At 33.5% G+C, this 27,883-nt stretch overlaps 2 protein-coding genes across 14 annotated transcripts in view; both read right to left on the reverse strand.

The window, feature by feature from the left end:
- LOC133822974 (uncharacterized) overlaps window positions 1–8,022 on the reverse strand; it is a 28,958-nt gene extending 20,936 nt beyond the window's left edge. For 2 of the 13 annotated variants that reach the window (XR_009888086.1, XM_062255486.1), the window contains exons 1-3: window positions 6,947–8,022; window positions 6,078–6,139; window positions 5,641–5,692 (exon numbers count right to left, since the gene is read on the reverse strand). The gene's annotated coding sequence lies outside the window, so the exon portion shown is untranslated. Of the gene's footprint in view, window positions 1–681; window positions 6,140–6,946 lie in introns of all 13 variants that reach the window. The other 11 variants (XR_009888082.1, XM_062255485.1, XR_009888078.1 and 8 more) reach the window with 9 other exon arrangements.
- Window positions 8,023–23,978: 15,956 nt separating this feature from the next.
- On the reverse strand, window positions 23,979–27,618 carry LOC133822975 (uncharacterized). The gene is made up of 9 exons (XM_062255487.1): window positions 27,439–27,618; window positions 26,408–26,528; window positions 26,260–26,327; window positions 26,112–26,171; window positions 25,863–26,021; window positions 25,174–25,320; window positions 24,614–24,828; window positions 24,429–24,537; window positions 23,979–24,306 (listed from the first exon to the last, which is right to left on the reverse strand). Exons 1-9 carry the CDS (start codon window positions 27,559–27,561, stop codon window positions 24,211–24,213), a joined length of 1,098 nt encoding a protein of 365 aa, XP_062111471.1. The 5' UTR covers window positions 27,562–27,618; the 3' UTR covers window positions 23,979–24,210.
- Between the last annotated feature and the right edge of the window lie 265 nt (window positions 27,619–27,883).

Genomic DNA, 27,883 nt, shown 5'->3' on the forward strand with positions numbered 1-27,883 from the left:
TTCTCAATCACAAGAAATTTTCTGAATAACACATGATACATAGCATCCCATTACACATTGACTCCCCTCACATAATAGTTTTCATGCTCATGGTATGGGTCAAAAGAATAAATGGTAATCCAATTCACAGCTAGGCCCAAAAGAATGTGTTAATAAGAAAACAGATATAAGGTTCAAAAGGATTAACTAAGGATAAAATTTAATAGGGTTAACTCGAAAGGCACAACCAGTCCAAAAATTGCCTATATCATTTTCCTAAATATGCATTGTTTCAAATTTCATCTCAAATAGTAAGCAAACAAGTTCTAGAATTTTTTTTTTCAATCCACAATCCAAATTTGACATGCATAACATAACTTGCACATCATGAGCAATAGATCTCTAATGACAACAAATCACCGTGAAAAAAAACAAAGTAATCTAACCAAACACACAGATTGTTTTCAAAAGCACATCAACTTTTCCTTTGGATTATACAACATAACAGTCAATCATATTAAAATGACAATTATCATCAACTTAATGTACACTCTAAAACATGACTCAATACAAACTAACTAACAAACCAAACTGAAAAACACATCAAATAACATAAAACTAAAAATAAATCCCTCCCACAAACTTAAAACTTAACATTGTCCCCAAAGTTAAAGTACAGAAAGAATGAGAAAAAAGACTTACCTGAACAGCCACGTCAGTATGGCGGTTGTGGAGGCTGGGACGAAGGTCCCTTAAACGGTTGAGACGACAATGGCTGCTGTAGCGCTATAACCACCTAAAACTTCAATTTTTTCACGTTTTTCATGGGTTACGAGTTACAACACAACTTTTCCAGAATAAAACTAAAAACAACTAAAATAAAATCTCTAAAAACATTGTTCCAATAAAAAAACAAAAAAAATAACATAAAATTAAAAATTAAAAATAAACATAGGAATGCCTCCTAAGAGCACTGTCTTCAACGTCTTTTAGCCGGACTCTTGTTTTCATTCATATTCAACATGGATCAAGTCCTCCCCGCACGTCCTTGAGAGCCATAGTGGCATGGGTTGGGCCTCATTTCTTGTGATTAGAAATTGGTGGTACTTTCCCTCGCTCATGTAACATTCGAATTCTTTCACTAAAGAACATTTTTAACCGATGACGCCTCCTTTGCATTTCAGTTTTAACTATGGATCTTTTCTTAGAGACTTCCAACTTGTTCTCTCCTTGGTTTACCATTTCAACTCTACAACACGTTGGAATTTCTATTGTTGCAAAAACATTAAATATTACCTCCTCTTTTTGCACCCGCAGCTTTAACTCACTCTTTTGTACATCAATTAAAGCCCTACCAGTAGCTAAGAATTGCCTTCCAAGTATTATTGGAATATTTTCATCTTCCTCCATATCTAAAATAATAAAGTCCGTAGGAAAGATGAATTTACCCACTTTTACCAATATGTCATCAATCACTCCAAGAGGGTGATTAACTGATCAATCTGCCATCTGTAGAGACATAGTAGTTGGTCGAGCTTCTCCTAAATTCAACTTCTGAAAGATTGATAGAGGCATTAGATTCACACTGGCCCCTAAATCACATAAAATTTTTGTTTCTACTAAACCCCCTATAGAACATGGGATATTGAAACTACCAAGATCTTTAAGCTTTGGAGGTAGTTTCTTCTAAAGTATTGCGCTGCACTCTTCAGTTAATGCAACCTTCTCATAATCCTCTAATTTCCTCTTTCTTGAAAAAATTTCTTTCATAAACTTCACATAACTTGACATTTGTTCTAAAGCCTCTGCAAAAGGGATGTTAATGTGTAGTTTTCGAAAGATATCCAAAAATTTAGAAATTTTTTTGTCAAGATTAGCCTTTCGAAACGGTTGAGGATATGGAATCTTTGGTGGAGGCTCAGTGTATTTTGGTTTTTCTTTCTTTGGAAGGTCTTCAGTAACCTCATCTTTTGCTGGACTAGTGACATGTTGATCCTCTATCTTCTTGCCCTTGTTTTCTACTGTAGGTCCTTCATACTTAGTCTCGCTCCTCAAAGTGACAGCTTGACATTGCTCCTTAGGATTCACCACAGTTGAACTAGGTAAAGCTCCTTGATCACGATCCGCCATTAACTTTGCAAGTTGGCCAACTTGTGTTTCTAAGCTCCGAATAGAGGATCTAGTTTCTGTCATAAATTGGCTCAATGAATCCGCGGATACCTCTAGTTTAGTCATTTGAGGGGGTGGTTGTTGATTTTGCGGCATTTGTGGCCTTTGAGTATCATAAAAGGGTCTTGGATTGAGCCCATATGATGATCTATTTGGAAGATATTGAGGTGGATTTTGATGATATTGTGGTTGGTGCCCTTGATTATTACTCCAAGACAAATTTGGATGGTTCTTATACGCTGGAGTATAAATGTTAGATATTCGGTTGCCTTGGGAAATTACCAATGGCTTGAACCTTTTCAAGTGGAATATCATCTACTGAATAAGAACTCGTCGCTAGACATTGCTCAAAGTGATGAGGGCCTCCACATGTCTCACAAATGATAGGAGTGGGTTGTAGTTGCATCGCTTGAGCTGGAATGTTGTTTTGTTGTTGCATTTGTTTAGTTAGCGAAGCAATTTGAGCAGTGAGCATAACAATAGGATCAACTTCTAGAACTCCTGCCACCTTCTTATTTTCTCGCTCAGCTGGCCAATTATAATTATTCATGGCCATCTCCTCTAAAAGCTCATAAGCTTCATTAGCGCTTTTGCTCATAAATACTCCACCAGCTGATGCATCTATTATAGTCCTCAGTCTATTATAGAAAGTGTGCACCAACATCCATTTCACTATACCATGATGTGGACATTTTCGAAGTAGATCTTTAAACATTTCCCAAGCGTCATATAACGATTCTCCCTCAAATTGACAGAAATTATTTATTTCACCTCTAATCCGGACCAATTTAGCAGGAGGAAAATACTTAGCAAGAAATTTTTGAGCAAGATCTTCCCACGTCACTATGGAATTGGCTTGCAGCGAAATCAACAAAGTATTAGCTTTGTCTCTCAAAGAAAACGGAAATAGCATCAAATGGATTGCATCATTACTTACTCCATTCATTTTGAAAGTATTACATAACTCCAAAAAAATTGGTGATATGGAGGTTCGGATCCTCATTAAGTAGCCCCCCAAACTGAACGCAATTCTGAACCATTTGGATAATCGAAGGCTTGATCTCAAAATTGTTCACCTCTACAGTAGGTGGGCGAATACTAGAATGTACCCGTGACAGTAGGGAGTACATAATCCATCAGGGGTAGATATGCCTCAACTGCAGCGTTACCCTCATTACCCCGATTCAAATTGTTGTTGGCAACATTATTGACTTTCTAGGCCATCATTTCAAGTCTTTTCTGTTTTCTTTCTTTTTTCTAGGTCTTCTCAATCTCAGAATCAACAAGCACTAGTATTTTTTAACATTTACGTCGCATAAAATAGATCACCTAAATTGAGAAATTTAAAAGCAACTTGAATTAGAAAACGTTAGATTAAAACCAAAGTAGAATGAAAAACAATTAATTTTGATATTGGTTATTTAGTCATCGACAACGATGTCAAAAACTTAATCGATAAAATATACACGCAACTATACGTGGTCATGTCAAGTAATAATTCTATAAGAACAGAGATCGTCCCACTGAGACTATTAATCAATTACCAATAATTGATTTTCAGTATCTATTTGGTAATTAAAATTAAGTTGAATAATTCTAAGCTACGAGCACAATTTAAATAACTGTAAACAAAACAATAAATAAACACATTAAAAATCAATATTAAAAAGCCTAGAAAAATCAATAATAAAAAGCCTAGAAATTAATTTCATCGACATTTCATTCTATTAATTTTACTAATCAGTTATAGATCTCTTCTTATTCTAATAACAGGTTAACATAAATCGATTTCTATTCTTTTTCAAGATATAAAATCTCAGCCTATATGCAGGTTTTATACATCTTTGTGATAAACTTAAACATATAAAAGACATTAAGCATAGAAACATAATTGTTACACAAGTCATACATGTACTTTCGTCTGATATGCAACCTATGTCTATATAATGATAACATATTCAATTTTTATCTTTCAAATTTTGAATCAAAACCATTAAATCAAGTAAATAGTGATCAAGTATTTACTAGCATTAAGCAAACATCATATAGATTATAATAAAAAAGAAATATCAATAAAACATCATAATAAAATTAAATTGAAATTCAAGCAACTACATTAATCCCTAGATAAATGATTTAGTTCATAGATAACATAATGATAATAAAATTCAAGTAATTGCTCATAGAAAATAACCTAAAAATTTAAGATGAGAAAGAAATCTAGAAAGAAAACTAAATACAGCAGCCTTTTCTAGATCTATAGTTTTAAAAACTAAAAACTGCTTAATTAATTCATAGATTAATGTCCCTTAAATAGTTTTCCAATGCTCCCAAGTGAAAAGACTGTTTTGTCCTTCTAAAAATGACTTCAGATTTCAAAACCGCATCGACAGCGCTGTAGCGCTATTGCTAGAGCCAAATTGCATCAAAAATTGATGTACTAGCGCTGTAGCGCTAGTATTGTAGCGCTGGGGTGCCAATCTTCAGAACCTTCAAGCGCTGTAGCGCTAATTTTGTAGCGCTACTTACAGAAACACAAGCCTTGAAGTCTTCTTTCTAGCATTGTAGCGCCAATATGATAGCGCTGTAGCGCTATTCACAGAAACATTACTCGGACTTCTTGCTCTCGAATGACTCGATTTTTACCAAAATAATTCTATTTTCTTCCACTTTCACTTCATTCCACTCTTTTCACCATCTTAGCATCAAAAACTTGAAACATGAACAAACAAGCATAAATCTGCAATAAAATAGCCCTAAACTAATGCAAACCTTTCTAAAAACTAGACTATAAACAATCCTAAAACTTGATCGGTAAATTTGACAAATTGTGAGAGATATGTATGAGACCTCAATTTTTAAGTCATACACACATTTATCCACTTCAAACTCATCGTACAGAATGTCAAGCAGTTGCTCATACGTCACACCCTTCTTCCAAAGGCAAAACTTGATTTTCAGCATCCCTAAAAATCCAATCCCTATTTTCCAGTTCTCAAACACTATTAAATGCAACAAATATGGAAACAGTCGAATCTATATTAAAAACAACAAAAAATATATATCAAAAATTAAAATTAAAACTAAAACATAAAACAGCATAAAATCAATTTATATCAAGATATGTCAAGGCCTATCAAGGTCAACCTATCGAGTACAATCGAGGTACATCGAGGTGGACTGCCCAAAAAATTTCTTATGAACCCATCGAGGCACATACTACATACATTAAGTTCTATGCCTCTATCGAGGTCCATCGAGGTAGCCAATTTCCCTAAATATATGAGAGTTTTATCGGGGTCCATCGAGGACCATAAAGTCTCATCGAGAATATCGAAGTATCCAACTGACATAAACTAAAAAAGAAACGAAAATCCATTCCGACGGTGAAAATTACAATAAAACACGAAGACATACACATATCTGTTTGAAATAGCACAAGCAATGTAGATAAACAAGTTTCCTCACTACATATAACAAATATATACTTACCCTTGAGAAATAATTTCTTGACTTGAAAGGATTCACAACTTGCTCCTAGATCCTAAGTATAAAATGACCTCAAAAATTAGTATAGATTAAAATAATAGTGGCTAGCTTTGTGTATGAGAGCTTCGAAAGTGAGAACACAATAGGAGAAAAAAAGATGAAAACTTATGTCAGGGGCATTTTGGGTATGAAAGGGAATACTAAGATAAAAATATGATGTTTTTTTAGCTAGGTACTATTTTGACATATGACCTCCTATTATGCATCAAAAATCAAATTTCCCTTGTACAATTAAAACCAATTTTTAGAAATAAACTTAAATACTCCAATAAACCAAACAGAAATAACACACCAGTCACATTCCCTATATTAATAAACAGAAGTGAACAATTTAACATAGAGAACATTAAAACCAACCAAATGTTATTTCTTTGCCTTACAATCAATTTTCTTCACAAAACAGGAGCTAGATTTCTCTCCGACTATCAATGATATATTCCTCCTGCAATTTAATCAAACAGATAATAAAATAATAAATAAACAAAAACAAAATTAAACAAGGCTGTCTGCATAGATTGAAAACAACATACGCGAACATTTAATCAAATAAAGCAATGAATAAACAAATTAAAAACAGATAACTTTCTATAAATTGTAAAAAAAACGAAAAAAAAAATCGCATGTGTCAAGAGGTCATTAATACGTAACGCAAATGGTTCCTAGGTTTCTCCCATTAGGAAGCCTCTAATTTATATAAGACTTCACAATATCTGATTCCGGGCATTGGGACTAATGGATTTGAATTCAAAACAAGATATTTTGTAATAGATAGCATGCTTAAGACCACAAATGATTGATAAGTCAATAATGAAAGAAACTTAGACAAGATGAAATTTGACTGATGGAACAAAACAAACCAAATCTAAATGTTGTAGTCTAATCAGGGATATTTAATGAAGCAATTAATATGCAGATCAAATATGAAGAGCTAACGACTCAACCTTTTTATTTCTTAACATGAAAGAATTCAGAGACACATTTTAAATAAAATTTAAACGATCACATTGAATACAGAGCATTGTAGATGGAAAGCTGACCCGTGGTCTTTGGTTCTTCAAGCATAGGGGTTTTAGGATAAGAATGACAACCTACTGAAAGTTCTCTCAATGACTAGTTTAGTATTCAAATACTTAATCTATATACAGATGTATGGGAAGTCACTAATGATCAATCTTAACAAAAACAATCAAACGCTACACTCATATATCATAGTATATTGAGAGATAGTTAGAAAGGGTAAAGAGTTTACCTTTCTTATCCGCAACGGTATTGAAGAATTTCATCACCATTCACCCAGTGGAAATATCGATCTGTAAAATTTATTCAATCCAACTTTAAACGAAAGGTGAAAAGAACAGAGGAAAGACACATATATGTAACAAGTTCATTTAATTCCAGTTTACAAACATTAAACAGAGATAAAAGAAAGAACTAAACAACTGGGTAATCAAAATTCATTACATGAAACTTCCATTGATCTAATCTTTTAATATCATGCACATTCAACTATTGACAAAAATAAGAAAAAAACTTACCTTTGTCCCTTTCATCTGTTCCAGAAAGTGAATACCTTGTCGGGGAAATGGAATCTAATCATACTAAAAATGGAAAATAATCTCTGTTTTCAAACAATATCAAGTATAGAACTTCAAAAAAATAGTGGCAGAGCATCATGGTGGAGCTATTAACATAAGAAATTTTGAGAGTGGAAAAATAACAAAAAATAATCAGTATTAAGATTAACTCGATCACAACTCCAACATTAGTTAGCCGAAAATCTTATATAGGACATATAATCTAAAATTAAAATTTCTAAGCAAATAATTTAAACTGTCCTACCAAGAAAAAAAAATGCATTCTTCATAACATACGAACTTAGAACACTGAAATATCCACATTGTTCCACAAAATTTCAACGAAATTAGAAAAAAAAAATACCTAGTTCAATAAAGAACATCTTACCAAAAGCTCTAAGAGAATCACCTGTTAGGCGGCGTCACACCATCACTTTCCGAGCACCTCTCCGAGAAATACTAAACTCCGGCCACAATAGCACAAATAATCAGTTACAAACTACTTGGGAAAGAAAAACAAAAATTAGGGAAGATGAAATGTGTTTCTCATCGTGCTTTGTCCACCTAACAGCTCCGCACTAACTCAAATATTCTCCCCAAAACTTTGATGTCCACCATTGAACCCTTAAAGCAATCTTCAAGAGGAAACAAGCTGCAAGATTTTTTTATATATGTACATATATTAATGTAGAATTTTGAGCAAAATTTAGAGATGAAGCTTTGGTAAACCTCTCTACTCTAAACCTTAGGCTGCCCCTATAGTGTAGGCTGCAACTGTCATATCAAATATCAGTTCAGGTTCAACTCTCAACAAAGGTCCCCAACCATCGATTCCTTTAACACTTAAGATTAAATCTTCAATTAAACTTTTCAGCCGTTGGATTTTATTTTCATAGATGAAGGGCTACGATTGCAAAACGATACAAATCCCGCTCCGTACGGGGCGAGATTACACGACGACGGTCATATATATATATATATATATATACTATGGGAATTTTCTTACATGGACTTCACTTTAAACCCTATTTTTAGGACTCTTTGTATTTACAACCCGTAAATATTTTTTGGCATGATTTTTTTTATGACCGTATATATTGTAGCTATTTAGAGCATTCTGCAAATTTTCAGAAAATTCCGAATAATTTACAGTTCCAAAAACTAGGTTCAAACATGTTATTGCACGCGTGACTAATTTTTTTTATGCGCGTGGAAAACAACATGTTTGAATCTAGTTTTCGGTACTGTAAAATATTCGGAATTTTCTAAAAATTTGCAGAATGCTCTAAATAGCTACAATATATACGGTCATAACAAAAAATCACGCTGAAAACTGTTCACAGGTCGAGAAACACTAAAAGCCCTACTGGTAGGGCTTATAATAAAGGGAAATTTCACTTTTTATCTCTAATAATACCTAATATTACCAAAAAATCCCAACATTAATAATATTTTCAAATTAATGCTAAGCTTTTCCCTCCTACCGAAAATATCCTTCCCATTCAATCTCAGCCTTCTCTCTCTAAGTCTCGGTTTCTCTCTCTTTCAGTCTCACAAAAATCCCCCAAAAACTATCGAACCCCCACCTCCGTCGAGCCGTCGAGCCCGCATCTCCGTCGAGCTCCCACCTTCTCCGTCGAGCCCCCACCTTCTCCCATTTCTCCGGCGATCTCGAGCCCACTGCAAACTCCCATTTTTCTGTCAAACCCGAGACCCACGGAGCATATTTCCTTCAAAGTTTAAAAAACTAAGGTAAAATCTTGAACCCAAGTCCATATTTGCTTTATATCGTTGTTGAATCTGTGATTTGTGGAATGGGTTGTCCGATTTTGTGGGAAATTTTTTATGGGTTTGAACCAGTGGCTCGATAGGTTCGATTATGGTTCGATAGTAGGCTCGATAAGGTAGTTTGAACAGTTCGATGATGGATCGATTATGGCTCGATATGAGCTCGACATGAGCTCGATAGGAGCTCGATAAGAGCTCGGTAGGATATGTTGTATTATATTACAAGAGCTCGATAGGTTCGATAATGGTTCGATATGAGACTAGACTGTAGCTCGATGGTTATTTATCTAGACAGACAGATTTTTCATAGCTCGATAGGTTCGATAATGGTTCGATATGAGACTAGACTGTAGCTCGATGGTTATTTATCTAGACAGACAGATTTTTCTTAGCTCGATAGGCTCGATGCTGGCTCGATAGGCTCGATAAATTTAGGTTGTTGATATTTCTCGATGGAACTCGATAGTTTTTCGATAGTGCTCGATAGGGTATGTTTCAGCTCGATGATAGCTCGATAGAGATCGATATAGCTCGATGACAACTTATTTCAGTGTTTTTTTGAAATTTTTTTTATTCTGTTTTCTTACAAAAAAAAATTCATGTGTTGTTACAGATGCCTAAGTTGCTTGTTCCGTTCAGTGATCACTTTCCTGGTCGAGTGACATATCGGGGTAGTAGTACTTTAAATCACATCAAGACCAGGTTTTTGGAGCTCGGGCTGCTTGAAAGGGCTAAGGAATCCCCTTTTAAGCAATTCTTTTTGGCTTCGGAGTTTAATTTCTCCGGAGTCTTGGTGCATCAACTGTTGTTGAGGAAAATTTCCAGCAACAACGAAGATGAGGTGCATTTTTTCTTGGGGTCGAAGTCTTGTAGATTCGGCATGGGAGAGTTTGCCCTGGTGACGGGGTTGGATTTCAGTGCCTTCCCGTCACCAGAAGAGTTGGAAGGGCGTAATCTCAGCGATCGGTTGATAAAGGAGTATTTCAACGATGCTGAGAAAGTAAAGCTGTCACAGGTGGACCATGCTTTCAAGACTTGTACGGTTGTGGAAGATGTGTACAAGCTTGGTCTATGTCTGTTTGTTGAGGGGGTTCTGAATGCCATTGAGGGAAAACTGCACATTTGGCGAGATATTCTAAAAATTGTTGAGAATGTAGAGTACTTCTTCAGCTATCCATGGGGGAAGTACTCTTATAGGAGGCTATTGCATTCTTGTAAGAAGGACATGGTGAAGCAAAAGGCCAACTATGATGCCAAGAAGGATGCCAAGGTGCAGCAAGAGTCCAAATACAGTATGTATGGTTATGCCCCCGCCTTACAGTACTGGGCATATGAGGCTATCCAACAGCTTGCGGTGGAGCTTGTTGTGAGCTCGGGAAACATGTTCCCGAGGATGCTTAGCTGGTCGCATCGGAAGAACAAGGATTTCACCAAGTCCGTCATCGCACTGATATTATTGAAGAAGAATGTAAGTTATGTTGTTTTTTTTTTTATCTATATGCTTATCTTTTATCATTATTTGAGTTAACCAAATGTTTTATGTTGTTTGCAGTTAATTGTTCTTCCGATGTTGAAGCCTCGGCCAGCAGAAAAAGACTATTACTTGTCTTTGACTGAGGGAGATCTTCCCCTTTATCCTGGGCTTGGCCAGGATCCCTCGGAGACTGATGAGGAGGAGGATGCGACTTTTGAGAAAATGGCAGAGAAAGTTTCTCAGGCTGCCGAGGCAGCCAAGATATTTGTTGATGCTGCCCCGGGGGAGGAGGTTGCAGGTCCCACCCCTCCTATTCCCCCAGCCTCAGCCCCAGCCTCAACCTGTGCCCCAACATCAGCCCCAGCCTCAGCCCCAGCATCAACCTGTGCCCCAACATCAGCCCCAGCCTCAGTGTCAGCCCCAACACCAACCCCACCACCAGCCTCAGCCTCAGCCCCTGAGCTGGCCGACTTGATTGAGCGGTTGGACAGAGTCGAGGGTCGACAGGAGACCCTCTTGAAGAACCAGTCAGTGATCTTGGACGTACTCAGTTAGATCCTGACATTTGTTAAGGAGAAACCGAGGGGGTCCAATGAAGATTCAGAGTCAGAGTCATTGGATCTTCCGCTAGACTATGTTGATGATCCAACGACGCCCCCTACCATCATTGTGACACCAGATGCTGAGACTCCGGGAGTCGTTATTGTCAACCCTGAGGATGTTGCTGGGGTTCAGTTTCAGAGGGCTAGACGCCAAAGACGCAAGCCAGATTGGTTTGAGGACTATACGGATCCCACGAGGAAAAGACCTCGCACTGCTGCAGCTGCACCAGCAGACGAGGCTACACAAGAGGCTACACATGTGCTGGACCCTCTCAAGAAGCCAGATCCCAAACAGTATAGGACAATGTGCAAGTGGCTTCTTGGAGACATGCCCAACAAGACCCCGCGGGATGTAAAGACTGGGAGTTACGGTCCAGCATGGTTTCTGACGTTGAAGACACCCCAGTCGTGGCTCAATGATGGGGTAAGCAATTTATACCTAATTATGGACTGTTTTCAATTTTACATGTTTTATTTTTACTGACTCGATGTGAGCTCGATAGTAGTTCGATAGGGATGTTAAAGTAGGGGTTGTTCTTTACTATTTCAGAGTGGCTCGATGTGAGCTCGATGGAGCTCGATAGGGATGTTAAAATAGATTGTTTTTTTACTATTTTAGAGTGGCTCGATGTGAGCTCGATATTAGTTCGATAGGGATGTTAAAAGCTCGATGTGAGTTCGATATGAGTTCGATAGTGAAAATTCCCTTAACAAAAGTGGCTCGATGTGAGCTCGATGGAGCTCGATAGGGAGTTCGATAGGGATGTTAAAATAGGTTGTCTTTACTATTTCATGATGGCTCGATGTGAGCTCGATAGGTAGTTCGATAGGGATGTTAAAGTAGGTTATTTTTACTGTTTCATACTGGCTCGATGTGAGCTCGATAGGAGTTCGATAGTAGTTCGACATGGATGTTAAAATAGGGGTTGTTCTTTACTGTTTCAGAGTGGCTCGATGTGAGCTCGATGGAGCTCGATAGGTAGTTCGATAGGGATGTTAAAATAGATTGTTTTTTTTTACTGTTTTAGAGTGGCTCGATGTGAGCTCGATATTAGTTCGATAGTAGTTCGATAGGGATGTTAAAAGCTCGATGTGAGTTCGATATGAGTTCGATAGTGAAAATTCCCTTAACAAAGTGGCTCGATGTGAGCTCGATGGAGCTCGATAGGGAGTTCGATAGGGATGTTAAAATAGGTTGTCTTTACTATTTCATGATGGCTCGATAGGTAGTTCGATAGGGATGTTAAAGTAGGTTATTTTTACTGTTTCAGACTGGCTCGATGTGAGCTCGATAGTAGTTCGATGGTAGTTCGATAGGGATGTTAAAGTAGTTTGTTTTTTTACTGTTTCATACTGGCTCGATGTGAGCTCGATATGAGCTCGATATGAGCTCGATGTGAGCTCGATGGAGCTCGACATCAGCATTTTATGATGGTTTTTGCTAATTTTTTTATCGTACTCTCTTTTGCAGCATATTGATGCGGCAGAACACATGCTTCGTATGCGTCGCAAGTATTTTCCCAATATATATCGACAGAATGCAGTTGTGATGAACAGTTATTTCTCACAAGTGATACCTGCCCGATATGATCAGTTCAAGAAAACAGCCGACAAAACAAAGTATTATTGGGATGCTGACATTATGTCCATGTTGACCGGCATCGAGCAGCAGTTTCTGGCATCTTGGGGAGGAGTTGAGGATGTATATTGGTGCCAGAACTATGGACAACAACATTGGTTTGCCATTGAGGCTTCCATTTCTAGTTGGACTCTGACTGTTTACGATTCAGACAACTCGGTGATTAGTGACGCAAAGCTCGAGGATATTATGAGTCCATGGTGCTTTATGCTACCTTCTCTGTTAATGCAGAGTAAACTGTTTACTGATAGCTTGATGTTGAAGATTCCATCAGCAGGAAATAGGCCGCATCAGTTCACATTGCGTCGCAAACAGAAACACGAGCTCCCTCAGTCAAAGAGAAGGTAACAAACATCATCTTCATACTAATTTTGTTTCTAACTAAATTTATAGTAATGTGCACTTAATATATATATTTTTTTTTTACAGTGGGGATTGTGGTGTGTATGCTATCAAGTATATTGAGCATCTAATGGTCGGTCTTCCATTGGAAGCTATCTGCGATGAAAATATGGAGGTGTTCAGGAACAAGTGGACCACAGACTTGTGGTATCAAAATTTGTTACCTTGATGATTGTATATATACAGGGTCTTTACATGTACAGTTTGTTGTTCACATTTTTTTATAATTTTCATGGGCTGTTATCGAGCTAATATCAAGCTATATCGAACTGTTATTGAATTATCAAAATTTGTTACCTTCATAAAAAGAGTTTATTAATACAACAAGTTCAAATGGGAAAAAAGAGTTTAAAGCCTAGCTTTGCCATAAACATAACTTTTCAGAAAAATCAAATAAAAAGAGTTTATTAATACAACAAGTTCAAATGGGAAAAAAAAGTTTAAAGCCTAGCTTTGCATGTAGCCCTGTTGTGGCCAAGACCACCACACATGCTACACTTGCGATGACTGGGAATGATTTCTCCATTCGATGGAGTGCGGTTTGTCTTCCTTCTTCCCACCTTATTCTTCTTCGGTCGACCAACTGGTTGTTTTTCAACGGGAACCCCAACTTGCATTTTCTCTATGTTCTCGGGAACTTCCCAATCATCCTCATTGCCAGTTGGGTAAATTGTTTCTTTGTAAGACTCCCTCCACATCTCAGTAGTGTAATATGGTGAACACAGTGAGTAAATGTTGACGTTGCGCAACATGGCCGCAGCCACACCATGAACACAAGGGTAACCCATTATTTGAAACTGACCACAAGAGCATGATTTGGTCATCAAATTCACCTCACCATCACCTTCTGGGTCTACCACATGAAATTCAAACTGTCCAAGAGGATGGACTTTCAAGTACCTTGCATCATCCGCAATGCCTGAGACATCTTTCTCATATGTTGTTGCTAATTTCGATGTGCACTTCTCTACCTCCTCACGATGCGCGGCAAACCATGACTGAATTGTGAAACGAATGAATTCCACAAAAGTAGTGACTGGGAAGGTTCTTGCGTCTCTGGTTTTGTTGTTGAAACTTTCAGCGTAGTTGCTTGTCATTACATTGTATCGATTCCCAGGAAAGTATACACGAGTCCACTTATCGAAGCCAATACCCTCGAGATATTGAGCTATGGCAGGATCCATTTGCTTTATATTATTGAAGAACCTGTGAAATTTTGACTTCCGAAATGCATATGCCGCATTATACATCTCCTTGTGACAGTGATCGGTCTTGAACTTAGCGATTACATTCATACTTATGTGATGGTAGCATGCGCCGTGGTAGGCATCAGGGAAGACCAACTCAAGAGCATGAATAATGTTAGCATGCCTGTCTGAAACAAAAGACAGATTATCAACAACTCCAATGGCTTCCTTCAATTTCATCATGAAATACTTCCAAGAAGCATGATTCTCACTGTCAACAATCGCGAATGCAATTGGATAAATGTGGTTATTCGCATCCAATGCGACAGCACACAACATGTGGCCACCGTACCTTGACTTTAAGAAAGTGCCGTCCACACATATAACAGGACGACATGATGTAAATCCCCTTCTACAAACTCCGAGTGAGAAGAAACAGTAAAGAAAGCGACCGTCATCTGTGACAAAATCAGTAATTGTACCTGGATTCTTTTGCTGCAGCATGTACAGGTAAGAAGGTAACTTGGAGTACGATTCTTCAGGTGTCCCCCTAACATAACCGAGTGCCTTCTCTCTGCATCTCCAAGCCTTAATATAACTCATATCGATCCCAAAATTATTCTTCATATCCTCCTTTATGCTGTTTGGTGGATAGCTAGTGCCATCAGTAGCATAGTTGTTCTTGATAAGGTGCCCAATGACAGAAGGTGCTGCTTGACGGTGGTCTTTTTGTCGCAATTCTAGTGAGCAAGTATGTACACTATTATAAACAGTGATCTCAAACATCTCTGATCGCGCTACTTTTTTCCCTCTTATTCTCCAACCACAATCAGGATCCTTGCAGGTGATATACAACACATCAGTACCAGACTTCTTAACCATAAACTCAAAATTATTCTTCATTGCAAAGAGAGCCGCTTTGGTTTTCAATTCCATCTTGTTCTCAAATGTCTTCCCAAGATGTAATTCCCCCAACGCTATACCGGATGAGGGTGATTCAGAACGACTACAAGCTATGATATCTTCTTTTGTAAACATGGGAGCACTCCATTTTCTGTGATCTTCTGTTGAACATATTGAAATGTTCCCTGTATAGTTATATTCTGTTCCACCATGACGACTAGAGCTGGTGCCAGGTGTTCGGCGTCCTTGACTTGGTGGGTTCGTCCGTGCAATATGACGTATTGGTTGTTCTTGTGCTTCTTCTACTTGCAAATGTTCAGCTAATAGATCATCATCCACCGAATTGTCTCCTAATTCCTCATTGTGTTCGCCTACCGGATCGTCATTCACATAGGGGTTGTACTCATACTGGTTGTCCCTCAGGTCACCAATAGGAAATCCTAAAGTACTGGCTGCTCCCTCAAGTCCGGGAGTGGAATATGGGTCTGCAATGACAATCTTTTTAACAGGAGTGACACACAAGGCCAACCTTTCTTTAGATGTTACTCCTATGAATGCACGAACACCAAGATCACTTTCAACATGAACGGGTGTAAACGGTTGGTCGCCGCAAGTGTAAGGAACCTCCAATTTCAACTCATACATCTGTTTATCAACTTTAAGTTCCTTGTGCAATATGTCAAGAAGTTGCAAGTACGTTACAGTATCCTCCATCGGTATCACCGTGCATTGAGGGTCCTTGAAAATCCACTTATTCCCTTGTAATTCCCAAACACCATTGTAGGATACAAAAACGTAGACAATAGAGCCTGTGTTGGAAAAAAAAACATTAACATTGTCAGGAAAACTGTCATTTTTTCAGAAATGCAATAAAAAATAACATTATCGAGCTATTATCGAGTTGGAATCGAGCTGCCATTTCTCAAAACAGAATACAAACCTAACCAAACCCTCCATCGAACCCCTATCGAGCTATTATCGAGTTATCATCGAGCTACCATTTCTCAAAACAGAACATAAACCTAACCAAACCCTCCATCGAACCCATATCGAGCTATTATCGAGTTAGCATCGAGCTATCATTTCTCAAAACCGACTATAAAACACAACCAAACCCTCAATCGAACCCTATCGAGCTCATATCGAGCTAATATCGAGCTCACATATTATAGATCCATTCGACCCCTTCTCGAACCCTTATCGAGTTTCCATCGAGCACTAAACCGAACCTATCGAGCTATTATCGAGCTAACATCGAACTACATCGAGCTCTTACAAAGACCTTCTTCTACATACCATCGAACCGTTATCAAGCTTCTATCGAGCAAAAAAATTGCAGAAAACCCAGAAAAACACAGATCGCGGAATCTCTCAAAAAATCCCGAAAAATACACCAATATAGGCTCAGATCTGTTCAAAATAGCAAAAAAAAATGTAAACAAATAATACCCAATACAAAATGTAAAATCTCATTACCCATGGTTTTTCTCCTCCAAAAACTCTCAAAATAGATGTTGCCTTTGATATTAACGAATTCACAGAAACAATGGAGATAACTAACAATGATTTTGACAAGAAAATTATACAAAACTGTAGGTTTTATGGAGATTTCGTGAGAATTAGAGAGAGAGAGGGAGGAGAGTGGAAGAGAAGGTTTTGTGAATTTTTGATATAATGGGAGGGGTATTTTGGGTATGGGAGGAAAGTTTAGCATTAATTTGAAAATATTATTAATGTTGGGATTTTTTGGTAATATTAAGTATTATTAGAGATAAAAAGTGAAATTTCCCATAATAAAACCTCTATAAAATAATTGTCATATATATGTATGGAATTTGGTTGGGGTGTCAAAAACATCAGCACCGTGCACCCGTTTTTTTTAAATGCTATTAGTGGATAAGTGTTGGGATAGAGAGTTATTATAATCATGGGTGTATTGTATACTTTTTGTTTTGTTTTGTTTAGCACTTTGGATGGGTTTTTTTTTTTTTGGGTAAAGCGTGAGTCTTTTTTTTTTTTTACATGAACATTTCCAAAAAAATAATCCATAATTTGTATTTTTGCAAAAATATACATAATTATATCATATGTGTAAGGAATTTTTGTCATATTTTAAAATATAGAATTTCTGTCATATTTTAATAATATAGTGTTTTTGTTTAATTAATTTTTTATATTTAACCGTTATAAAAAAAAATCATTTTTTTCGACTAAAGTGATTATATGTGTGTGACATTTGAAAATCCATGCATTATATTGGGATAATATTTTAATTTAAAAAAAAAACTAAGTAGGGACATTTTAAATATTTGAGACTAAAATTAAATTTATAGATTATTGAGAAACTAATAATTAAATTAAATCTCGAATATATAAAGAGCTCTCCTACCAAAATATGAAGAAAAAAGTACAATGCCTGAAAATGACACAACTATTAAATATTTTTTGTAGCACTTTGGATGGAATTTTTGTGGGTAAAGCAGAAAGCTTGAAGAAAAACTGGCAAAATGATTCGCTTCCATGAAGTAGATTTCCAGCAGAAAGACTGATGGTTATGAAAGGTGGGTTTTTCTTGGTCTTTTATTTTAGTTTTATTTTCTACGGGTTTGTGTTTCTCTTTTTATCTATTTCACTGATCTTTTGTTTTGTAGGTCCGAACCATGCCCATTAAGATCCATCTGAGAGCTATCAGCGTTCATGAAGGAAGAAGAGATTGTGGAGAGATAGAAGATTTATTTTTTATTTTTTGTTCTTTTCCTTTTTCGAAATTCTATATATATAGCGTATTTATTTTTCAATGTGTTGTTTTCTATAAATCGAAAATGGGTTCTTGAGATGAAGATGTCAGTCTACGCCTAACCAAAGTATCAAATAGCACTCTATGAAAATCATTTGACTCCTTTATCAACCCTACCCGACCCATTGGTCATTTTCCTAAAAAAAATCTGAAATTGGACGAAGCAACTGAAGACTTGTAATGGGTTTTAAATTTACCAATATTAATATATATTGAGTAAGTTTTTAACTAATTAAAAAAGATGTTATTTTGATGAGAATTGATCTTTTACTATTCTAGTTTGAGTTCCACCAAATTACGACGTGCTGAAAAAAAATATTACAATATAAAGAAGAGTATCCAATACAACCTTGCCTATAATAACTACTTATTCCATACACCATACGACCAATAGCATTTGAAGAAAAGCAGGTGCACCGGTGCTGATGTTTTTGACACCCGCACCACGACAAATTCCCTATATATATCATGTAAGTTGACAAGTCAGAAAATCATAAATTTGCAGCACTGCCAAAGAGGTAGGTATGCCGGTTAGAGCACTCTAGTTAAAATTATACATAAAACTATCTAGTATATAGTTATATTTATAGCACACATATAATATTATTTTTTAGTACATAATTATATTTATAACATATTATTCATATATATAAACATATAATATTAATTTCTATTACATAACTATATTTATAACTCATTATTCATCTATCTAAATATATAATATTAATTTCTCATATTCTATCTCTTAGTTTCTTCCCAAACACTAAAGCACACACATATATATGATGCTCTTCTCTCTTTCCTTTCTCTTTTTATATATATTTATATTTATATACCTAGTAAATGAGTTTAATTATATTTTATAAAATTATTATATTTCATGTTTTAATAAATTTTTATTTTTATTGCTATTGTTATTTTTTATTTTATTTTAGCACAATATTACATATACATTATATTTGTATACCTTTTTATATAAAAAATGTATAGATAAGAAAAAAAAAATTATTTTAACTATTTGTTTTGTTTACTTTAATAAAATATTCTAAATATTTAATAGAATATACATTTAAAACTAACTAAAGATAGATATTTATTAATTATATTAATATAAATTTAACTTTCATAAAATATTATTATTATATTATTTATTTATTTGAAATTTATGAAAATGATACAAATTTAATAAAATAATTAATAAATTCTATAAATAAAACTAAGTAAACGTAAATTGCATATTGCACATTGCTTGTATCTATTATTATAATATAACTAGATTACGAAACCGCGCTTTGTGCAGTATGTATAATAACTTTAAAATTATATATATTTAAAAAAAATTATATTTGTTTAATGACGTGTTTGAGAAAAAAATAGTATATATAGTTGTAGGAAAATTTATATAAAGTATTTTTCATTGAATATTCTATTTATAATATTTAATGTTTAAATTAAAATATGACAAAAATGGTTGTATATTGATAAATGCTAAAGTAAAACTAATTAAGAAAACTAAATAAATGAGACAACATAAGATAACAAATAATAAGAAAGATTCATATAAGGTCATTCTCTTTGAACCTTTTGGTCAATAATAATAAATGCTCTTCTTTCAATTCTTTGGAACTACGACATAGTTTGATTCCTCAAAATAAGTTGAGAATTATTTGTACTTGGAAATTTTTTTCATTTTATCTTCCCACCAATATTTTATAAGTCTTTCTGAAAGAAGCTCCATGCATTTTATATTCCTTTCTTTAAAAAAAAACTCCATTAGCTTTTTATTTTTATGACTCTCAATCAACTGTTTAGAGAATCGCCACAAATTTGGTATCAGTCCAACAATTTTTTAGCAAAAAAAGAACTTAATTAGTTATAATTATAATAAAAGAAAACTCACCCTTATGTTAAAGAACTTAATTAGTCATAATTATAATAAAAGAAAACTCACCTTTATATGTTAAAGAAGTTCTTGAAGCATGTGTTCACTTTCTTTATTTTTCACTAGATATGGTGTTGGATGATGATTCACTGATTAGACATAATTTTGAATCAATAAAAAGATGCCTTATTTATATATCATGCTAAAAAATCCAAGAGCTTGCTTCCCAATTCAATTCCATATTCATTAAAACAAATAAAATAAAGTGAGTATATGATGATTAGATATTTTTTTGAAGATTTAAAATATAGTTATAAGGTTACGGTTATAAAGATTTAAATTATAATTATTATTATTATAAAGTTTCTTTTATAATAAATGAATTTTTCAAATATATTTTAATTAAGTTAAATTTTATTATATAAGAACATCTCTCATTTTAATTAATGAATTAATTTAATTCAAATTATATATGAATTAGATATATATTTTTATTTTTTAATCATAAATTTTAAAAAAAAGAATTAAAAAAGTGAAAAATATGAGAAAATATAAAGAATGCTTTGGAGAAATTTTAGAGTATTACATCATCTCCTTGTTGCTGTCATTTATATAAATACTAGAAAACATAATCGCGCTTCACCTAGTTTTTTGTAATGATTAAAAAATATATTTTTAAAATTTTATTTTGATAGATTGTGGTAAGGAGTCTTTTCACCATACCCGTACAACATGCTATTTATATAGAAACGTGGGCACGTCTTGACCCCAGTTTTTTTTATGATTCTGTTCATTGTATAATGAATAATTAAAGTACCAAAAATAAAGTTCAAACAACTTGTTGTAGACATACTTTTATTCATCTACTTATTATTATTATACAATTTGCATGGCTTTTTTTTTAGATAAAATAACATTTAGACCCTTATGTTTTTCCCGAATAAGCGATCGACCTCTATGTTTTGTTAAATGACAATTCAGACTACGTGTTTTACAAAATGGATCAAAATAATACCCTAGACTCGATTTTTGTTAAACTATTTTCAATTATAAGATCAATTCATGAGTTGTTGGAGATGAGATGAGTTCACAGTCACAGAGAAGGTGGTCAAGGAACTAAGAAGTAAAGATTATATTTGAAAATATTTTGAACATTTCTAATTCTCTTTTTGTCTTACTAAGAGAGAAACATATATAGATATTTCACACAATGCATTATTTGCATCATACACTTGAAAGTGAAACATTATCTTATTCTACAATTATTCCTCTCCACTTCAACTCTAAATAGAGAATCCTCCGCAAAGCTTTGCCTCCACTACCACCTCCACTTTTGCACATCTACAAAGCCTCTTTCTCAACCAGAACCTGCTGAACTTATGACAATCTTGCTCATGAACCTCATTGATCTTTAGTCTTAAATGTTAACGATAATATATATATATATACTTGTATCTTCTATCATAAGTAATATCACAATGAAATAACAATAAAAGTGGCGAGATCTTGATCCAGAGTATAGAGACAACAATGGAATACAAAATCACACTCAATGAACATACCTATTGTGTGAGAAATGGTGATATGTTCAGCAATGGAAATGGTATTCGAAGTACCTTGATCCAGATCATTTCCTTGAAACAACAATGAAAGTGATGATCCTGAATAAACAGACATAGTTTTTCTTTATCAATCTAGAGAGAGAAAAAGATCAACAAAGTAAAAAAAATATTTATAGATACATATATTACAAAAATATATATTTACACATAAGGTCTTTTGAAAAATTATTAGTAATGATGATAATTATTGTGTTTCTTTAGTTGGTACATGTTACATATATCTATATATATATATAAATCTCAAATATATGGTACACACAATCACCCGAATTAATTATGCATTCTTTAGAGATGTAAAACTAATTAAAAATGGAATCCACAAGAGAATGGAATACAACTATACAAAAATATATAAGACCGAAACTAAAAATCTAATATGTCAATTTAAATTAAATGGATTTAAATGTAAGAGAATTCAACACTATATTAAAGAGGAAAGATTATGAAATTCAATAGTGAAATGGAAAGGGAAAATTAGATAATGTGAAGTCAAGCAAATTAAAAAGCTCGTCATTATATATACCTTATAATATTAATTTAGTTTTATTAACCAATTTTATATTTTGTAAGTTCCTGAAATGTATACAAAGCTAACATAGAATTGGCTGACTAACGCATATCCTACTATTTTCAATTTCTTCACCTTCCTTATTTGTTCTCTTATTTATTGTTCACGATTAACTATTACTGTCAATTTGCAACATGTCATGTATAAATATATAGATATATAAATATATACTATGTAACTTCATAAAATCTATTGAGAGATTTCCCTTCACATATATACATTAAAATAAACACACTTCAAATTTTATTTAATCCTAACAAAAAGATAGATATAACATAGTTTGATTCCTCAATAGTTTTGAAAACTCACAAATTAAATGATTCATTAAAGTTGGAAAAGAAAAAAAATTGAGAATTATTTGTACCTAGAAAAAGATTTAATTTCATCTTTCCAGCCACATTTTATAAGCTTTTCTGTAAGAAACTCCATTAGCCTTTCATTTTCATGACTCTCAATCAACTGTTTTAAAGAAACGTCACAAATTTAGTATCAATCCAACAATTTCTTAGCAAAAAAAGAAAGCAGAAATAGCTTGCTTCCCAAATCGATTCGATATACATTAAAACAAATAAAATAATGTGAGTACATGGTTATTAGATATTTTTTGAATATTTAAAATATAGTTATACAGTTACTTAATAAAAATTTATTAATACTAATTAAGTTATCGTTACTTAATAAAGTTTTATTAAGATATATTTAAAAAATTCAATAATTATAAAAGAAACTTCAATTTCATAATAGGTATAATAGTCTAATTAAGTTACAGTTACTTAACAATATTTTATTACAACTTTATTAAGATATATTTGAAATTTTCAATTATTATAAAATAAACTTCAATTTGTAACACATATATAGTAGACTAATTAAGTTCCGGTTACTTAATAAAATTTTATTAAGATATATTTGAGAGTATATATTGCTTAAATTGATATTATGTAGAATAAAAAATAGTGAAAAAATGATAAAATATAGATTAGATATTTTTTTAATTAAATTATTATAAAAAAAATTTCAATTTTATAATAGTAGACTAATTAAGTTACGATTACTTAATAAAACTTTATTAAGATATATTTGAGAGTATATATAACTTAAATTCATATTGCGTAGAATAAAAAATTGTGAAAAATGATAAAATATAGATTAAATATTTTTTTAATTCAATTATTATAAAATAAACTTCAATTTTATAACAGATATAGTAGATTAATTAAATTACAGTTACTTAATAAAATTTTATTAAGATATATTTGAGAGTATATATAGCTTAAATTGATATTGTGTAGAATAAAAAATTGTGAAAAAATAATAAAATATAAATTAGATATTTTAGATATATTTTTGTTAATTCAATTATTATAAAATAAACTTCAATTTTATAATAGATATAGTAGACTAATTAAGTTACAGTTACTTAATAAAATTTTATTAAGATATATTTGAGAGTAAATATAGCTTAAATTGATATTATGTAGAATAAAAAATTGTGAGAAAATGATAAAATATAGATTAGATATTTTAGATATTTTTTTTAATTAATTAATAACTATAAAATAAAAAATATAATAAAAATGTGAAAAAAATTAGAAAATAGATAAAATAGTTTAGAAAGATTTCAAAATGACACAACACCTCCTTGAAACTCTCTTTTATATAGATATATAGATTCTGTGATATGATATCTAAGTAGATATTATAAATATTAAAAGATATAAAAATATTATTAATAGTTAAAGAAAATATTTAAAATGAATAGAAAATATTTAAAAATATAGTATTTAAATGATATAAATAAAAAAATTAAAAAAAAAGTTTAATGTAAAAATTAGAGGTAAAATTAAAAAAAAAAAAATTTGTCTTGATATTTTAAGCAATGGAATAGTGCAGGCACCCATCGGGAAGTGGTCTTAGTGTTTTTACAATGAGCAAATAAACAAATTAAATAAATAAACAAACCAATGAATTCAACAATGGCCAAAAACAACCGCGCTCTTTAAAACACAACTATTGCTTTCTTATTCACTATTAAAAAACTCTATGGATCTGTGCTCATAGAACATATAACTAAATTACGAAACGTTTACGTCACGTTCCCTAGATAGTCCTCCAGCCACTCCTTGTATATAGTTCCCCAGCAAACGCTGATCCAATATCATATTCGGCAGCTGCAGTGCACACCACGCGGCTTAATTAAAGCTTGCTCATAAACAAAAGCAGACTAATGTGAATTGATTGATGATATATTAATAGAGTTGATGAAAAATATTTATACATATAAAATACAAACCTTTTCTCCAAAAAAAATCTTGGTATTGTTGGCAATGGCTTCGATAAATCTGAGCTCCAGAAATTGAGGGGTCAGCTTCAACTTGTTTGCTTCAGCTTCTTTAGTTACTCTGCAGTCAGAATGAGTAATTCCATCAATGATTTTTAACATCATACCATTCAAATCATGTATTGTTGAAAATATACCTGTAATAATCGGCATCCGCAAGACTCTTTTCCCGAGCCAGATACATCTGGTTCTCAATTTCATCCTGCTTCTTAGCACTTTCCTTTTCCATTAACTTCTGTTCCATGAGAATCTTACTAACACCGGCATTCTTCTCGGCTTCGCTGAGAGCCAACTTCTTCTTAGTCTCTGACTCTTTCTCAACCACCCTTTGTCTCTCTATGGCAATCAAAACCTATTTGAACAAATCCAACTTGGATCAAATTATAGGCATTTTCTATTAAAGATTATAAGGTTCTACCTCAAAACCTAATTGTTTGAGTAGATTAGCCCATATTCTTATAAATGCATAAATATTTTTAAATCTTTTCAATGTAGAAATTTAACATAGTTTATTAATTAATTCTAACAAAAATGATCCAAAGCTTGGGATCAAATGGGAAACTCTCATGCGTATTTCCTTTAATAGATAGATACACTTGCAAGGACTTGAAACTTAAACCCTTCATCACTCACACTCATCAACCCAACCACTTGAAATTATCTGAATGGTTTTGTATTTGGTTCAAAATGAATGTACCTTAGTGCGCTCCTCTTCCATTTGTTCAAAGTTTCGTCTTATACTTTCTGGGATGGTTGGTTTTGTGACACGGACGCTAATTATTTCGATCCCTGGAGCATAACGTGTGCAATCACCCTGAAGAGCATCTTTCATCTTTTCATCAATCTGGCAATATTGGGTGTACACTTTGTCAATATCAATCTTTGTAAGAGAAGATTTGGACAAAAATAAAAAATTAGTTTCAAACAACAAAGTAGAGTAATGCTTAATACTATTTTCGTCACTCTCTCTTATTCATAGTTTAACCTGTACATTCCACCAATAATCCACATATCAAGCATTGAGACACAAGAGTGCAAAATAAAGTGTTTATAGCACTCCTCAACAAATTAACTCAAAGTAACATTATGTTATATACACAGAAAGAATTATGAATATTAACAAGTCCTGCAAGCGTACTGCCCCTATATGGATTACTACACGTACAACATTAAACATGATTTGTAGCAGGAAAAGTTTAAAACTGTTCAACATTAAACTGACAATAATTTGCTTACAATTGGTGTAACTCCCCCAAGTGACAAATATAAAACAAATATGAATGCTTGAACTGCTAATATCCAAACAAAGAAAATTGTCTATTGAAAGTTGAAATGATCTACCCACACTATCATCTATGAAAGGTTTTACCAAATATTTTTACTTGCCTGATCAAATACGTCAATGTAGACTTCTTGCAGACTATGGGAGCTGCAGAACTGATTGATCTCGTGATGAATCTTGTCATATATCCATGTGTTATCGTAATGCACTCCATAGTTCATGAGAGTGTCATAAACATGGTCCTTACGAAGGCGGTTAACAACCTGAAGGAAGCATTTAAGCTGGTCATAAATTATAAAGATGCTAAATTTAGGTTTTGTGGTAAAACAAAGTTTAATGCCTCATCATTTTACCTCTATCTTCTCAAAAGTAATCATGACACCGCCTTTAGTACCACATGGAATATCCCTCACCTGGAATTTTTGGACACAAAGACTCGAGCTTTAAAATTAAAAAAAAAAACAAAAGTCTGTATTTTAGGAGTTGGGAGCCAAAAGTTACCTGATCTGTCTGAATGGTTACTTGAACAGGCTCATATTGGGTAAGCAAAGGCATCTTAAAATGAAAACCTGAAGATACAGTGTTACCACACATATTTAAAGTAAAAACCATATGCAAGCTTAGGAAAAGTGATGACTGAGGTTAGGACCTGGGTCTGAAATCGTCTTCAGAAGGGCACCTCCTCTCCAATATGCCCCAACATGACCTTCCGGGACTTGGTGCAGAAGGGAAATACTATTACTAACCGTTGAAGTTGACGAAAACACCAACTGTAACCATCAAGCCATCCAGTCAAAAAACATATAAGATATTTCTTCTACATTCTTGGCCAATCTTACAAACTTATGCCAAACGAAAAAATATCCATCTTGATATTTCTAGAATGTCAACTTATCGATAAACTCATGCCAAACTTTGGAAAAAGTCATCTTATAAAGTAGATTCAACCTACCATTCTCCCATGTTAGTGAGGACACTAAGGGGAAAAAATAATAATTATTTAATTCCTTAAATAGAATAGAATGTAGCTACATCATTTTGGAGGCTCTACGTCAAACCCAAATTCTAAAATAAATCTCAACAAATTCAAATTCAAATCCAATATATATATATATATATATATATATACAACAATGGATTTAGTCTGAAAACCAGAAAACTACAAAAATTTCAAAGGATTATGGTGATCACAGAGCTGTTTGACATGGACGCATTAAAATAGCAAATGATCTAATGGAAGATTAAAATGAGATCAATAGAAGACAAATGATCATAAATGAAACACCAATACAAATAAAAAATAAATAAATATTACAAGTGAAAAGAACAGGGGCATAAGACGAAATTAAACCCAGAGCTTCCCAATCTAAACCACTAGAGAAAGCAACGAGATTGAAGGAATAAATAGCAGAAAGAAATCAATAAACCCTCAAAAATCTTTAACGAAGTGGAAAGAAACAATAAAACAATAAATTATGTTGATATTTAGAGAATCGTAAAAATAAAAATGAATGTAAAAGACATTAATGGTACAGATACAGAACAAAACCAAAATGAATTCGATGAATCGTATATAAGCCTTGTCAGAAAGCTAAAGCAATGGAGACTAAGAAAAGGTGCGAGTTAGCTGAAACAAAGCATTGAGAGAAAGAAAGCGAACTAAGGAGTTAAAGAGGCTACCATGGCGAAAATGAAGATGAGTGATACAAACAGAGTGAGAAGCCCAGATGAAGAGTCGACTCCGCCTTGAGACGGCGGTGGATGAGGAGGAGGCCTAGGCTGTTGCTGTTGAGATTGATCCATGGGGATAGCAAATGAGCAAATGAGCAAATGACGGTTCTCTCTAGAAGTTGGTGCCTATCTTTTGAAGCAAGCTATGCTATGGCGGTCGAACACAAAAAAAAAAAAAAACTTTTATTTTGCATATTACTCTTTTGCTCCCCTAATGTTTTGCCAAATGATACAATTTACCTATATTAAATAATTTTGCTACATTTTACTCCAAAGTTGACCTAATAAAATCTGATTTTATCCCGTACTTTAATATTATTAAAATAATTAGGGCGAAGTGAGACTACCTATTCCAAATTCTGAAAAAAAAAAAAATTTATTTTATATGAGATTT

The sequence above is a fragment of the Humulus lupulus genome, chromosome 3, assembly GCF_963169125.1.
Source record: "Humulus lupulus chromosome 3, drHumLupu1.1, whole genome shotgun sequence".
Lineage (NCBI taxonomy): Eukaryota > Viridiplantae > Streptophyta > Magnoliopsida > Rosales > Cannabaceae > Humulus > Humulus lupulus.